At 39.3% G+C, this 17234-nt stretch overlaps 1 protein-coding gene across 2 annotated transcripts in view; it reads right to left on the bottom strand.

Moving 5' to 3' along the window:
• Nucleotides 1-17150, bottom strand: part of LOC126372119 (ATP-dependent RNA helicase DDX42) — a 329796-nt gene extending 312646 nt beyond the window's left edge. For both annotated transcript variants that reach the window (XR_007567116.1, XM_050017702.1), the window contains exons 1-11: nucleotides 16676-17150; nucleotides 14913-15003; nucleotides 13839-14008; nucleotides 12881-13121; nucleotides 11092-11248; nucleotides 10463-10602; nucleotides 9937-10036; nucleotides 8076-8207; nucleotides 7217-7391; nucleotides 6462-6558; nucleotides 1557-1707 (exon numbers count right to left, since the gene is read on the bottom strand). Coding sequence is in view for 1 of the 2 variants with exons in the window: in XM_050017702.1 (XP_049873659.1) it covers nucleotides 1557-1707; nucleotides 6462-6558; nucleotides 7217-7391; nucleotides 8076-8207; nucleotides 9937-10036; nucleotides 10463-10602; nucleotides 11092-11248; nucleotides 12881-13121; nucleotides 13839-14008; nucleotides 14913-15003; nucleotides 16676-16923 (1702 nt within the window). In the remaining variant the exon portion in view is untranslated. The remainder of the gene's footprint in view (nucleotides 1-1556; nucleotides 1708-6461; nucleotides 6559-7216; nucleotides 7392-8075; nucleotides 8208-9936; nucleotides 10037-10462; nucleotides 10603-11091; nucleotides 11249-12880; nucleotides 13122-13838; nucleotides 14009-14912; nucleotides 15004-16675) is intronic.
• Between the last annotated feature and the right edge of the window lie 84 nt (nucleotides 17151-17234).

Raw genomic sequence — 17234 nt, 5'->3', positions numbered from 1 at the left:
GCACGCACGCACGCACGCACATACGCACACACGCACACACGCACGCACGCACGCACACACGCACACACGCACGCACGCACGCACGCACGCACGCACAAACACACACACACACATTGTCACCTCAGCACTCTTCATCATTTGTATGCAATTTAGGTCAACGCAATTCAGTTCACAATCAGCAATCATCGCGTGTACTCATTATCATTTTTATACTTAATTTCTATCAATAAATCATCGTAAAACAAATCAAATGTATCATTTAAAGTCTGTACTGGAACACCGTACAAACACCATAATTTATGCATACTGATGCATCGATATACGGCGCATCTTCCGTTCTTTGCTAAAACTGTTTACATTTATAATTGTATGTGGAAGCTTGTAATGTCCTTCCAATTTATATACGTTAGTTTTATTAATACTATTAAGACGCTGTAAATTTCCCAAATAAATAAAATAAAATATTAGTTACTCTGTTGTAGTTTTTAGAATGTAATACCTCTTTAAGTACCTATATATGCGTACCTACATTGCTTCAATCATACAAAATGTAAACCGTGGATAGTAAGTAATTGGCTTGCAACATGTTTTTTACTATTTGTAAATCTTATATTGGATAAGCTGTTACTATCCCTTTAAATAAATAAAAGCTCACGACTGTATCCTCAACTGTGTTGAGGTTCAAGATCTTCCATCGTGTGGACTGTGAGGTGCATTACTGGTCAGGGTTATTACTCCGCCATAGACCCCTGACATGACTCATGTACCGACTACGCACTTACATCAGTAAGTAATAACCGGGACCAACTGCTTAACGTGCCTTCCGAAGTACGGATCATCTTACTTTCGGACAATCAGGTGATCAGCCTGTAATGTCCTAACCAAATTAGGGATCACAAAGTGATTTGTCCCCACCGGGTTTCGAACCCGGGACCTCCGGATCGTATGCACAACGCTCAACCACTGGATAACGGAGGCCGTTAGGTTCAAGATAAACTATGAAATTCTTATTATCAAATAAAGACAGATCTAAAACTAACGAAAACCATTTTCTTTCTTCTATTTAACTTATTTATGAATTTTAATCAAGAAAAACTTAATAGGTCCGATATTTTATCACGTTTTTCTATGACGTCACAGTGAGCAAACAAATTCCATAGCAATTTCGTGATTTGACGTTTTTTCTAGTATATAAAATAAGCAATTGTATTTTTTTAAATACTTATCCCTAACCTGTCAAGTAGCCAATTCTAAGATCTGACCACGACAAACGTATATATACGCGTGTGTCACGAGTACTAATACATAACACTTTGAAACCATGTCACATTAACTTTTTTTACAATTTTAAATGTAAGTCTTATTAAATGTTAAATATGATAGTGTGACATGGTTCTAAAGTGGATACGGTCACGAGCATTAATATGTATACACTTTGGTATCATGTCACATTAACTTTTTTGAAAAATTGAACTGTAAGTCTCACTAAATGTCAAATATGTTAGTGCGACAGAGTCCTAAAGTGGGTACATTATATTGCTCATGACTGTACGTACCAGCGACATCGGTAGCGACTAGAATACTGCTCTCCTGTCGTTTGAAAGCCGTGATGACTTTGTTTCTGTCAGCCTGGTCCATGTCACCGTGTAGAAGTAACGCGTCGTACTGTTGGACTCCTAAGTTAGCTGCTGTTTGCTCTGCGTCTAACTGGAAGAAGAAAGAGATCATCAAATCACTTACTCACTCACTCACACTCACTCACTCAGTCACACTCACTCACTCACACTCACTCACTCACTCACACTCACTCACTCACTCACTCACACTCTCTCATTCACACTCACTCACTCACACTCACTCCCTCACACTCACTCATTCACACTCACTCACTGACACACTCTCTCACTCACACTCACTCTCTCACTCACACTCACTCTCTCACTCACACTCACTCTCTCACTCACACTCACTCTCTCACTCACACTCACTCTCTCACTCACACTCACTCTCTCACTCACACTCACTCTCTCACTCACACTCACTCAATCACACTCACTTAATATACCCATGTTATGTTTTGTACATATTTCTTGAGATTGAATTGCCTCATTAATTGAAACGCAGATTACTTCGATATGCACTGTATTTTCCAAAAAAACTAATTAACTATTAGTGAAACCTTGTGCGTGAGAAGATCGGAAGAAAAGAGAGACGGCAATATATGACAGTGACAATTACGTTTAGAAATTTAGTTACAATACTAAACGACACATACAAACTTACATAATGTTAATACCCGGAATAATAATAAACGTGTCTTAAATGTCAGTCGACTGTGTAAGATTACTAAATCTTTTAAGGGGCAATGTATGATTTTACAACAAGATTCCCATTGACATTCAGAATTTACCTTTAAGAACAGTTTTAAGACAGTAATAGTTAAAATTACTAAATTGTACAATATTATATGTAACAATATTTTATGGGTTTTTTTTTAAAGAACATCTGTGCCGAGTTTTTTCTTGCAGCTTATCTTCCCCAGCTGTACAGGTTGTGAGAAGCTGCAGTAGTTTTAGGCGGATGAGACGTTCGTTATGTAAAAATTGACGATTCAAAATGTAACTATGTTACCTACCGAATTTTTTTTTTTTTTTTTTTTTTTTATTTTTTTTTTTATCACTGCGATCTGCCATCGACTTGTAAGCCTTTATCAGATAGTTTGTGGTTGTATTTATTTATTTAGAGGTGCAGTCCAGTAACTGCTATCCTCAAGGCTATGTTTTACCGGAATTTGATATTTATTTATTTTCTTTTTTCTAGTCTCTCATCCAGGGAAAGTATATTCCATCTTTTCAGACGTCTCAACTGATTCAGCTGTAGCAGATCTCTAGCTAGCATGTTGGTGTGGCTTTCAAGTCTTTCCTTGTATTTTATACTGTAGCTTACAACTTCCTCTTTAATAGTAGGCATTTCCAGGTATTCATAAATTTCGGAATTCCTTGTGTACCAGGACGCACCGCTTATATCTCTCAGAACCTTGTTTTCGAATCTTTGTAGGATTTCTAGGTTAGAATTACTAGCTGAGCCCCATAATTGAATTCCATAGGTCCAGATTGGTTTGATAATACATTTGTAAACAAGTAGTTTATTGTTTAGAGACAATGGAGACTTTCCACCGAGCAACCAGTAAAATTTTTGGTATTGCAATGCAGCTTCAGTTTTCTTCATTTTTATGTGATGTGCCCAAGTCAGTCTTCGGTCCAAGTGCAGGCCCAAATAGCGGACACAGTTTTGTTTAGGCAGTTGCTCACCTCCCATAGCGACAGAAGCGCAGTCCCCTTTGCGTAGAGTGAATGTTATTTGTACCGATTTTGTAGCACTTGATTTAATCCTCCACCTAAGTAGCCACTGATCAATCTCATCCAATTGTCTTTGAAGTCTCTGTGATGCAACATCAGGATTTTTATGGCTTGCAAGGCAAGCTGTATCATCAGCATAAGTTGCTGTCAGTACATCATTGTTGCACGGCAGGTCAGCTGTGTATATTGAGTACAGCACAGGTCCAAGAACAGAGCCCTGTGGTACAGAAGCTTCAATGTTATAAATATTAGATGTTGATTCACCAACTCTGACTTGGAATTTTCTATCTAAAAGGTATGATTTTAGCACCATGAAGAATGAGTTTGGCAACAAGGTTTTAAGTTTATACAAAAGGCCAGTATGCCAGACTCTGTCAAAGGCCTGTTGGATGTCCAGGAATGCGGCAGCACAATATTCCTTTTTGTCCAGAGATTTGCGAATTTCGTCGACTACTCTGTGCACCTGTTCAACAGTAGAATGGCGCTCTCTAAATCCAAACTGATGGTCTGGAATGATAACTTGCTCTTCTAAGACCGGTTTCAGGCGGTCTAAGAATACTTTTTCAAACAGCTTCGATATTGTAGGTAAGAGGCTGATTGGTCGGTATGAGCTGGGTTCATTTGGTGGTTTGCCTGGTTTTAATATCATACATATGTGAGATATCTTCCACAGCTTAGGGTAGTATTGCAGTCTCATTATAGCATTAAATAACATTGTCAAGAAGACAACCACTTTCCTTGGCAAGTGTTTAAGGACCTCACCAGAGACCAAATCATATCCAGGAGCCTTTTTATTTTTCAAATTCATAATATTTCTATGAATTTCCCTTGGCGTCACCAATCTCAATGGAGAAGAAAGTTGTTGATCGCTGTTTATCACAGCAACCAGATCCTCTTCAAATTCCCTCATTGTCGATGGGTTTGGTTTGAACACTTGACTGAGATGCTTAGCAAAGACTTCGGCTTTATCTTGTGGTGTTTTGGCCCAGTCACCTGACGATGTTGTTATCGGTGGCACATGCTGTTGAGGTCTTTTAAATCTTTTTGTAATTTTCCATAGACTATAATTATCCTTTCTGGTGCCCGATAGTGAGGTAATTTTGTCCTTAAATGTATCATTTTCATTATCATCAATTAGTTCCTTCAATTCTCTTGCTGCTTTGTTGAGTTTTTTTCTATCACTGGTGAATCTCCCTTGTTGCCATTGTCTACGTAATTTCCTTTTTTCCTGTATCTTCTTTCTTATTTCCATTGGAATATTTATACTCTTACGGTTTGCGCTAATGTTGGGTGTGGAAAGCCAAGCTGCTTTTTGTATTAGGTTTGTCACATAGAATGTGGCTTCATCAATATCATGTTCGGTTTTAAGTCTTATTTTTAGATTAATTTCGTGCTCTAAGTACTCCAGATAGGCATTCCAATCTGTTCGATGATTGTATAAGGTTAGAGGTGGTTCCTTGAATATAATAGTTGTACTGAATATTCCAATAATGAGTGAATGATCAGAGGTTGTATCTAGACAGGGCTCTATTTCACAGTATACATCCGACAGTCCTTTAGTAACAAAGAAGTCTATCAGATCAGGAATCCTGCGTCTGTCTGTAGGCCAGTAGGTAGGTTCGCCCGATGACAGGGTGGTAAGGCCCAATGTGTTAATACATCTCTTTAACTCTCGACCTCTTGTAGATATCAGTCTGGATCCCCAGTCCGTGTGCTTACAGTTCCAGTCTCCACCACAGATAAATCGTTTCCCTAGAGTCTCCATATATCGGGAAAACTTATCACCACTGACACTATTCCCGGGCGGACAGTAGACAGCACTTACATCGATAGATCCACATCTATCTTCCACTGTTATAGTAGTCCCCTGAAGGTAGTCTTCCTGGAATGACCCACAAAAGTGGTGTTTTATATTATTCTTAATGACTACTGCTGAGCCTCCATGTGACTTTTGGTTGGGGTGGTTGGTCCAGTAGACTTGATAATTTTCTAGATTGAAATCTTTTTTATTATTTAGGTGTGATTCAGATAATAGCATTATATCAATTTTATTTATTTCCAGTAGAACCTTTAATTCATTTTTACTTGAAGTTATTCCGTTTATGTTCCACAAGCCGATTCTGAAACTGGTCATGGAAGTTTGCTTAGCAGTGTAGTAATGAGATTAAATAACAATCCCATGTTTTGAAGAAGCAGGTCAAGTTTTTCAAACAGTTGTCTAATGTTCATGACATCTGTGTTTTCTACCCCATATTTAGGGTTGTATGTCTGTGAACCTACCGAATAAATAAATATTTTTATATTTGAATTTGTTCCATTCAGAATGCCTTAAAGAACACACAGACAAACAAACTCTATGTCTCTTCTATCGTGTGGGTTGTGAGGTGAATTACCAACCCCATCAACCCTGGTGTCAGGGTTATTACTGAGCCGCCATAAGCCCCTGACTTGACTCATGTAATGACTACGAACTCTATGTGATCGGCCGTTGTAATGGAGTTACATTGGTCAACAATTGCATCACCACACATGCCGTCAATCAGACCATTAAGCAGAAACTATGGAATTCCATTTGCTTGGATCCTGACACACCACCTTCGCTTCATCTGCTCTCATCAAGGACTTCATATGCTCACCGGTTTAGAGTATTCTTGGCCTTTCTTTAGAACATCCTGCATCTGATCACACCATGTACGGTCACGAGCATTAATATGTATACACTTTAGTACCATGTCACATTAACTTTTTTGACAAATTGAACTGTAAGTCTCACTAAATGTCAAATATGTTAGTGCGGCAGAGTCCTAAAGTGGGCACATTATATTGCTCATGACTGTACATCTAGCCCTTCCTCTTCCAAATCAACCACTTATCACACTCACAATCAACTACTTTCAATCATTCGTTCCACATGTCCGAACCATCTAAGCATCTCTTTCACACCACAACATTCCCTTATATCTATCACTATTGCCGTCTCAACAATATACTTATCCTAATGTCGATATGCATTAAGCGATGAAGCTTGCGGTGAATTCAAACCTATGGGAATGTACGAAACCGTTCACACAAAAGGGCACGCTTAAATAGTAGATTACTGACCTTTTTAGTAACAAAAATGAGAACACTGCCCGTCGATAAGAATTCCACTAAGTTTTTGAGTAGCCACGACCATTTTTCTTCTGGTTTGTTGAATATTCTGAAAATGAAAAGTCTGTATTTTAATCTTCTTCTCCCTCAACCCACACGGGGTTGGGAGGTCAATGACCAACCTCATCAACCCTGGTGTCAGGGTTACTATTGAGACGCCAAAGGCTTCTGACACGGCTCATGTAGCGACTAACTAAATAGTAGCCGAAACCGACTATTTGACGTGCTTTCCGTAGCACGGATCATCTTGTTTTCGTACAATCGGGTGATCAGTCTGCCGTGTCTCAATTAAACTAAGGATCACGAAGTGATTTTTGTGATATATACCCATCGGAATTCGAACCCGGGACCTCTGGATCGTGAGCCCAACGCTTCACTTGCCTTCTGAAGCACGGATCATCTTACTTTCGAGCAATCGGATTCTATGGTAATGTGTCAAAGCGGCCATCATAACGCACCGCTACTTTGCTACTTTACCACACCCCGGACACTTCATACAAAAAAACCTCGTTTTACACAGACACTATACATTGACGTTATCGTACACGCGCATCTGTGTGTGTGACGTCTGACGCCTGAAGACTAAAGTAAGACCCAGGGGGGGTGAGGTAAACCTAGCTCAGTCACTGGTGGGGGACGGAGAGTTGCCGTTCTATACGTAATATTACACCTTGTTCTATGACTTTAGTCAAATAATAAGCACTTACCTGACATGTTGGGAGACGAGGTCGCAGGCCTCCCCGGCGGCGCCGTGTTGGACCCTGACGGGGTCGTGCAGAGCATCCCGAGCTAGCTTCTCCACTCGGCGAGGGAAGGTCGCTGAGAATAACAGGGCTTGCCTGTCCGGCCGCACGTGGTTGCAGATTGAACGGACTTGCGGCTCTGGGAGGACAAATAGACTAGATGATAACCAGTCATCGGGTTACGTAGTTCCGTTTGCCAGATTTCTCTTAACATGTTTCAAATTCAAATACAAAAATATCTTTATTCAGTAGGTAACGTAGTTACTTTGAATCGTCAATTTTTACATAACGAACGTATCATCCGCCTAAAACTACTGCAGCTTCTCACAACCTGTATAGCCGGGGAAAAGAAGCTGCAAGAAAAACCTCGGGAAAGGGCCATATACGATCTTTTAAAAAAAAATATGTTATGTTATGTATGCCATCCAAATCTCGAAACACAATATCAGAGTTTTTATTAAACATTTATTTTTATTTTGTGAATTGTTTTAATAATTTGTTTATTACGTATTTGTAAATTCGAATATTATTTAAGCCCGTTGCTGGAAAGATATGAATACATGGAATTAACTGTCTGGGAACTGATATTAGGTAGCCAAATTACTAAATTGTATAACAATATTTTATGTTGTTTTTTTAAAGAACGTCTAGGGCCCTGTGCCGAGGTTTTTCTTGTAGCTACTTTTCTCCGAATGTACGTACAGATTGTGAGAAGCTGCAGTAGTTTTAATCGGATGAGACGTTCGTTATGTAAAAAATGACGATTCAAAGTGTAACTATGTTACCTACTAAAGATATTTTTGAATTTGAATTTAGAACTTACCAAATCCCATGTCGAACATCCTGTCAGCCTCATCCAGCACTAGATATGTGACTCTCTTCAGGTTGGTAGCCTTACACTTGATGAGGTCTATGACCCTACCCGGGGTTCCTACTATTATCTCCGCACCACCACCTGAAACCATTTCAAATCATTAAACATAATCATTTTTATTTGCTTAAAACATGGTATTTTAACATGGTAACATTAGTGTAAATAAGTAGGTACATTACGTTTTGCTTATAAAAATACGCATGTAATATTGGTAGTGCAACAACGGGTACTCTCAATCAGTTTTATCTTATACATTCTTCAATTTTATAGTTGTTTTAAGTTTACGCGGTTATTGGTGCTAATTCCTGTAAATACCATCTAATTTTATTTTAAGTTATATCTGTCATTTTCTTATCCGCCGAAAAGGAAAGGGACGGGTAATCGACAAGCATAAAATTAATGGAACACACGTCAATTTTAAGCACAAATCTAAACCAGCCGTCTAAAAATTTTACATCCGTCAATAACCCGTCACAGTTAAGTAGACAGCACGTCAAACGGATTGCATACCAGCGAGGTACCTTTTGATTCGCCCGGGTTATTCATTCATTTACTCATTCTTCCTAAAATTAAGAGCTGTGAATCATCCGTCCCTTTTCTTTTCGCCGGATATGAAAATGACGGATATAACTTAAAATAAAATTAGGCGGTGTCTGCAGGAATCGGGGCCATTATCATAATTAAAACACATAATGGGTTCTTATTGTATAAAATATCTGGAGTCTCATATCCCTGCTTTAAACGCGGTAAGAAACCGTTATTATGTGTATGCAATGACGGCATTTCCAATCGACGTTCCCGAAACACACGATAGATGGCGTTGTTCACTATTAACGTGACGATTACCTATCTCATTGCTGGGGTACATAATTATTCAAAAATGTAATGTCATCAAAACCATTTGTTGCTTGATATTTGGATCACATTATGTATAGAATGATGATGCTACCTAAATTGCTGAAGTTTTTGGTGTCGCGAGCTGATTGGCTGCCTCTATGGCTAGAGTAATCGGGTCGTCGGGTCCTTCGGACGCCGATACTTTTCAGTACCGTCCCTAAGCGGAATGTACTGAGGGGGATGACGCAGACCATGATTCTGAGTTGATATCAAGTGGATTTTCCTGTCGGAAAAATCATGAAAACTTGTGTTTTTGTAATTATTCCTCAAAGTTTTCGTTTTTAGTCACTAACACCCTGTATACAGGGTGTTAGTGACATCGTAACGAAAACTTTGAGGGGTGGTTCAGGCCATGATTCTGAGTTGATATCAAGTAGAAATTTCCGTCGCAAAAGTATGGATTGGAAAATAATTAAAAAGAAAAGAAACATTTTCATGAATTTTTTGACACGAAATTCCACTTGATATCAACTCAGAATCATGGTCTGAACCATCCCCCTCAGTATTCGTTACGGTGTCACTAACACCCATACCTACTTATATGGCTACCGTATGTACTTGTACGGGGTGTAAGTGACATCGTAACGAATACTGAGGGGGATGATTCAGCTGATAATTCTGAGTTAATATCAAGTGGAATTTTCCATCGCAAAAGTATAGAATTGAAAATATAAAAAAAAACTAAAAAAAAATCATGAATTTTGCGACGGAAAATTCCACTTGATTTTAACTCAGAATCATGGTCTGAATCAACCCCCTCAGTATTCGTTGCGATGTCACTAACACCCTGTATATATTGATTGGTAGTTTCACTGTTGCCGCCTAAAACATGGCACCGTCGAAGCCGATGGATGTACCTCTGACTACCCCAATTTGGATATAGTCGTGAGCTTATGTTTAAAAGGGGCTCTACCTTCTAACGCCTTCGTCTGCTCCCATTTAGAACCGCCACCGTAACAGCAGACACATCTTATGTTGTACACTTTGCCGAACCTCTTCGCTTCCATGTATATCTGTAAAAAGTACGCAAAAATAAAATCATCTATATAGTCATGTATGTACCATACCCTTTCCGGTTGATTGAGAGGACGACTGTGCCCAGCAGTGGGACGGAAATAGGCGGATTATGTTAATGTTATTTGAATTTGTAAGTTGGTAGAGGTTGGTTCGAATCTAGCAAAGGCCTAAACCAAATTAAAAAAAAAAAATTAAATAAATTAAAAATAAATTAAACCCAAAATAAATTTAAATAAATTACCCTAATACATTTATATTTTTTGTTTGTCGAATTTGTTTTTGAATTCATGTTTGGATCATAAATGATTATCACGTTCCTACCTGCCATATCCTACTGCCATTAAACCCCCCCCCCCCCCCCCCCCCCTCCTCCTCCTATATGGGACTTAACAAAACAGAACAAGAACAAAACAAAACCGCACCTGCTGTGCCAATTCCCTGGTAGGTGCCAGTATGAGACCTATAGGTCCATCCCCGGGTGCTAGCTCCTTCTGGTCCATGATGTGCACCAACAGTGGCCAGAGGAAGGCCGCGGTCTTCCCTGACCCTGTCCGGGCGATACCTGCCAACAACATTTATAGAAAGAATCAGATTGTGAGTAGTCAGAGGCACATCCATCGCAAGACGAACTACCCGCGCTTCACTGAGCTTTCTGTTAGACCAACGTGATAGGTGAGCCGTATAGCCGTCTATAATGGTCGAGCCAACTGTCTGTAAAAACTGCACTTAAGATAAATTAATAACCCATTGGTTATACTTGAAGCAGTTCAGTTAATATTTGGCGCTTATGTAATTTTTCGAAGACTTTGATTCCGGTTATTAACCGTAAAATACCTCCACCAAACCGCAGTGGAGCAGCGTGGTGGAGTAAGCTCCATACCCCTTCGGTAGATAGAGGGGAGGCCTGTGCCCAGCGGTGGGATGTATATAGGATGTTAGGTAATTTTGGCTTTCCAGACAATATACAGGGTGTTAGTGACATCGTAACGAAAACTTTAGAGGGATGATTCAGGTCATGATTCTGAATTGATATTCGTATACGAGTTTTTACCAATAATATCTCTCCCCGCGAGTGCGGCAGGCACGCCGGCCGCCTGTATGGGGGTGGGCTGTGAATACTCAGAGCGGCGTATGGCCTTCATCAGTTGCTCGTCGAAGCCCATGTGACCGAAACTGCTAACCGGTTTTGGGGGATCAGGTCCAGAAATCTGTAAAAAAAATGCAAATATTACGCTTGTACTTAGAACAGTCGCGTCAGACAGAGTACTGCGGGACGGAAGGCAAGAAGGAAACCACTGCCCTATTTTTTTCCTATAAAAGTAGCATGGAGGCTACATCGACAAGAGCGTGGATCTTAATGACCTAAAACATAGATACATAGAGGTCATATACATACATAAATTCACGACTATTTCCCACCGGGGAAAGCAGGAACTATGCATTTGCTTCGAACCTGACACACGTATCTTGCTTCCTCCACATTCATCAATCGTTTCATACACGCACGCCGGTTCAAAGTAGATCGTACTGAACCTTCTAAGGACATCTCCAATTTGGTCAATGTACATAGAATGAGGAATACAACGTATAGGACAGTTACTCTCCGCCCCATACCAATAGGCTAGTTTCCAACTAGTCAAATCAGTTACTTTTTACTAAACGTCAAAACACGAAATCACTATGGAAAAGCACACTGTGACGTCATAGAAAAACGTGATAAAATGTCGGACTTATTATTACGTTTTTCTTGATTAAAACTCATAAATAAGTTAAATAGAAAAAAGAAAATGTGTTTCGTTAGCTCTAGATCTGTCTTTATTTTGTAATCAGAATTTCATAATTTATCTTGAACCTAGTACACGACTCAATTCGTATCGGGCGCCGACCTCATCCCCTCTGGGTCTCACTATAGTCAAAATGGCCGTAAGCCAGTAAAGAGGAGCGCGCGCGAGGACTGCGTCTCACTCGCACTTACGCGTTAGATGAGATAGTGATTTTTGTATAGTGTCCGGGATGAGTCATACTAACAGAAAGGATAAGAAAATGGCCCCGATTCCTGCAGACACCTCCTAATTTTATTTTAAGTTATACCCGTCATTTTCTTATCAGCCGAAAAGCAAAGGGACGGATGATTGTCAACAAGTTAATTTTAAAACGAATGAATAACCCGGGCGAATAAAATAGGCATCACGCTGGTATGTAATCCGTTTGACGTGCTGTCTACTTAACTATGTCGAGTTATAGGCTGATGTAAAATTTTTAGAAAGTTGTTTTAGATTTCTGCCTAAAATTGACGTGTATTCCATAAATTTTATGTCTGTCAATTACCTATCCCTTTCTTTTTCAGCGGATAAGAAAGTGACAGGTATAACTTAAAATAAAATGATGTCGTCTGCAGGAATTAGCACCAATGACAGATATCACAAAATAAAATTAGAGGGTGTGCGTTCAATTCTTGTTCCGCTAACTTAAACCCTGTGTTTTTTAACGTTCATCATTATCAGTCGTACGACGCCCACTGCTGGGCATAGGCCTCCCCCAAGGATCTCCACGACGATCGGTCCTGCGCTGCCCGCATCCAGCGGCTTCCCGCGACCTTCACCAGATCGTCAGTCAGTGTTGTAATGTTATACTAACAAATTGTGTTGTTATTTTCTAGGTTCAATCGTTACCATCGGACTATCCACCGATTATTTTAATTTAACCAATCAAAATTATATTTTAATGTTCTTGAACCTTGACGTTGGCAGAATCATCGTTTCTGAACGATGCAGCCACAAACAAGAAAATAGAATAGAATAGAGGGTGTGCACTGGCATCAGCGCCACTGTCTACATTACCTTGACTCCCAACTTCTTCTTCAACTCCTCAACCTGGGTGTGAGACAAGCTCTCAATGTCCTCGTGGGGCGTGTAGAAATTCTTCTCAAACGGTTCGTATTCTATCTCGGAGTGGTCTAGGGGAGGCAGAGGATCTATGAACTTCTTCTTAGGAGGGGCTATGGGGTTTCCATCCTCGTCGTACTCTATTTCCTGGTCGGATCCATCATCAGCTGTCGTTAGTGGATTCTCTTCCATGTATCTGTTGAGATCATATGGAAAGAGAAATTGGTTTATCTGGTTTATTCCAAAACCTGAGTTTCAAAAAAGTATCGAAACGTTTCGAGAAAAGGTAGTGCCCTGCCCTTGCGTTTCGCTTTGTTTATTTTGGCGAGATTTTAGATGGGTTAAAGCAGACACAAAAGGATTTCACAGACAGGGATATTTTTATGTTGTTGACAGACAGATAGCAGTAATTTTATCTTCCAGATACGTAACTTTCTGACAGCGATAATACTATCTGCTAGATAAATGTCTGATAGCAGTAATACTATCTCGCACCGCCCTAAGGCCGTCGGTACGCGTGTTTCTTGCTTGCAAATCGTAGCTCAGTTCTTCTCGGCCGGCATGGAAGTATTGACGTAGCATTTCGAAATACGCGACCGTGTGAGAGCCCTCAGCGCTCCCCACTTGCCCGGCCAAGTTTATGCCATTAGCGGCAAATCTATAATAAATAAGTAACCTTAACAAATGGGCAACAGCTTTGAAGCACGAAATCATCTCACTTTTTTGGATGATCAGGTGATTCAGAATTCAGGCTGTAGTGATGTCTTTCAAGTCATAGTCTTCATTTTTGAAAACTGCATTAAGCAATGTTACAGCCAAACAAAGGAGAGTCTTACAAAGTGATTTTCAACAGTGTCTCCAGGATTTGAACCCGATGACTCACTCCAGAGACCAAAGATTTAAAAAATCTTACTTATAATAACTCTCTTCATCATCCATCTCGTCGATGTCTCCGCGGGCGCCGCGGGTGCTGTCGGCTCCCTTCGCAGCGTTCTCCTTGCTGGTCACCAGGTCTTTAGCGGCTTGCTTCTCCAGTCCTGCCATGTACGCGTCTAGGGGATCCTCTTCATCTTCTTCATCGCGCTGTGAACAGACAAGGGACGTTTCTTCATAATGTACGGTCACGAGCATTAATATGTATACACTTTGGTACCATGTCACATTAAGTTTTTTGACAAATTGAACTGTAAGTCTCACTAAATGTCAAATATGTTAGTGCGACAGATTCCTAAAGTGAGTACATTATATTGCTCATGACTGTACATGTCTAACTGCTTATATCTACGTGTTGATCTACAGTCTGTTACCCATAAGTCTGATAGAAGAACTTCTACTATTGTTTTTTTTTTTTAAGAATGTCTAGGGCCCTGTTTTTCTTGCAGGTACTTTTCCTCAGCTATTATAGAGGTATAAATAGCAGGAAGATTATGTTTTATGAAACAAAATCTTTCTTTTTTTAATACAGCATACTCCACAACGCTGCTCCACTGCACGTTGGTGGAGCTTTTTTACGGCTAATAGCCGGGACCAACAGCGTAACATGCCCTCTGATACATGGAACCATCTTACTTTTTCAGAGAATCAGGTGTTTCAAGCATGCAATGTCCTTACTAAACAAAGACAGTTTCACAATGTGATTTCAAATGTCCCCATCGGGAATCGAACCTGGACCTTCAGATTATGAGACTAACACTCTAATTACTAGACCAGAGGCTATTAGATATTTAGTAGCATTTTATTATTAATAAACACTGTTAAGTTTTACGAAACATCATGCATGACAATAGGTTTCTACAGATTTTATATAAAAATACACAAATATGACATCATGAGATTGATTTTTAATCATCTTAGACTGGCTTCTATTTCGAAACTAGCATTTTATTATTTATCTTTGACCCAGTAAAAAGAAAGAGTAAAGTCTGGCCCACCTATCCTACCTATGGACTAAGGGCCATCAATAATAAAAAAGGACATAAAAATTCACCTTAGAACTGGATGCTTCGTTGGTAGGGCTGCCTGGAGCAGGGATGTATGCCAGGGCAGGAGTCGCTGGCTCATCATCATCATCAAAATACCTGATAATATAATACATATATACATAACATAAACAGCCTATATACAGGCCTCCCCTCAATCAACCCCAGAGGGTAGGGAAGGGATATATTGTATAAAATATACCATCACTAATTTAAGAGCCATGCTCTTGTCAGTGTAGCATTCTGCATGCTACTATTTTTGAGAAAAATAGGGCAGTGATTAAAATATATAATATATTCTATTCTATTCTAAATATATATATGTCACCGTAAAATTGTAAATATCGTTAGATTATAATCTATCTCGCGAGATTGTGAACTGTCGAAAAATTGTGAAACGTAATATACTGCTTACAATTTAACGTATTATTATTCGTCAGATTATAATCTATCGAAGTAAAACTGTTAAATCACAATCTTACAATTGTCAAATTGTCAACTGTCCGACGGCTGTCCCTGATTGGTCGGCCTTTCAGTAGACCGTTCTGTGTCCATAGAGTTAGGAATAAAACACAGGTGTCAGTCAAATAAAATAAATGCTCTTCAAGATTGTGAAATCAAGTACGTATTTATTAATTATTTAGTAAGTAATCAATAATTCTGACATCACATGGTAAGAAAAAATGTATCAAAATTAAAAAATCTGAAACGTATCATTCAGTATACTTTTCGTGTGTAAGATAAACATGCTGGCGGCATAGGGGTGGCCCAAGGGCCACCCCCGCCGCACCCTAACCTACTGTTATGCCTTGTAAAAATTATGACAAAACACTATTATTCTAAAAAAGAATTATGGATATCTATTTATTAATCCCAAAAATAAGTTATACCTAACAAACCAGTATTCCTAGATGTTATTATGGGAAAGTAAAACTATTATGCTAAAAAAGGTTATGCAAAAAGGATTATGATAATTAAAATTATGACAAAAACATTTATGCATTTTAAGAGAATCCCAAATTAACATTATGCTCACTCTAATAGTTTTGTAACTCTATGGTATAGCACGCGAGGTGCGTTTCGTATCACAATTTGACGGTTTCACTTCGATAAATTATAATCTACCGAAAAATAATACGTTAAATTGTAAGCAATATGATACGATTCATAATTATTCGACAGTTCACAATCTCGCGAGATTCAAATCGATAGATTATAATCTAACGTTATTTACAATTTTACGGTGACATATATACAATATATTTTCCTTTTAAATTAAAAAATATTATTGTTAGGATACCTGGATATAGATTGCTACAGATTGTGCCAAGTGCATGATCTCTTTAAACATATTTTTTTGTGCTCACTTATACAATACATCTTATCCATTATTTGTTTTCAGATTAAATCAACATCAATCATTTAATGTTATCAGTACATCATTTAATGTGTAAAAACTAAGACTGTTAAAGACTGATACATAAATAAGTAACCTATATACTTCCCACTGCTGGGCACAAGCCTCTCAATCAACCAGAGGGGTTCAGTATGGTGGAAAAGTTTATTTATTTATTTATTGCATGTCACATGGTATTACTGTTCTCTGTTCATATGACACCCTGTAAGAGCACCGCAAAAGCGTTTTTGCGCTAATAGCCGATATGGCTAATGGGTTCATTTACCAGAGCCCTCAATCCACTCCAAGGCTTCTTACTATATAACCATAATAACATTAAAATTGATTTGAAAGTAAAACAGTTCATGCACATACTCATCTTCTGTTTTCGCCCGTTTTTTGCCCAGCGTCCCCCAGTTGCCGGTCACAGCGTTCTGGGTTATCGCGGTCATCGTGGAGTAGCCCTGTTTAGATAGGCCAGTTGTCGGCGGAGGCACGGCGTGCATCGGAGTCGTCGGCGGCGGCACAGCGTGCAACGACACATTCGACGGGTTCCTCTTCGGCATCGTGAACCCGGCGAAACCGAACCCCTTCCCGCCCGTCCCACCCGAATTATAACTCATTTTCAGCACTTAGATTTCAACAGAAAACCTCAAAATCCCGCTGCTATCAAACTCTGTCCATAACACCTGAGGTTAGTATGACCACTACCAATCCGCACGGTCACTGATTCAGTTTTTCAGACTGTTAACACATGACTCTTCGGCTTTTTGAGCGGTAAATAAATTACGTTTTTAGGATTTTTCGCAATAAATAAAACAAAATCGTATTGTACGACCAGCGCTGTCAATATGACTTGACAGTTCAATATTAATGTTGCCAAATTAAAAAAACTACGCACCCTAGCAAGATGGCAGTGGTTGTCTTGTGCACA

The sequence above is a fragment of the Pectinophora gossypiella genome, chromosome 13 (genome assembly GCF_024362695.1).
Source record: "Pectinophora gossypiella chromosome 13, ilPecGoss1.1, whole genome shotgun sequence".
In the NCBI taxonomy this organism is placed as follows: Eukaryota; Metazoa; Arthropoda; class Insecta; order Lepidoptera; family Gelechiidae; genus Pectinophora; species Pectinophora gossypiella.
Note: the sequence above shows the minus strand (reverse complement) of the source record. Positions and strands in the feature narration are given on the sequence as shown.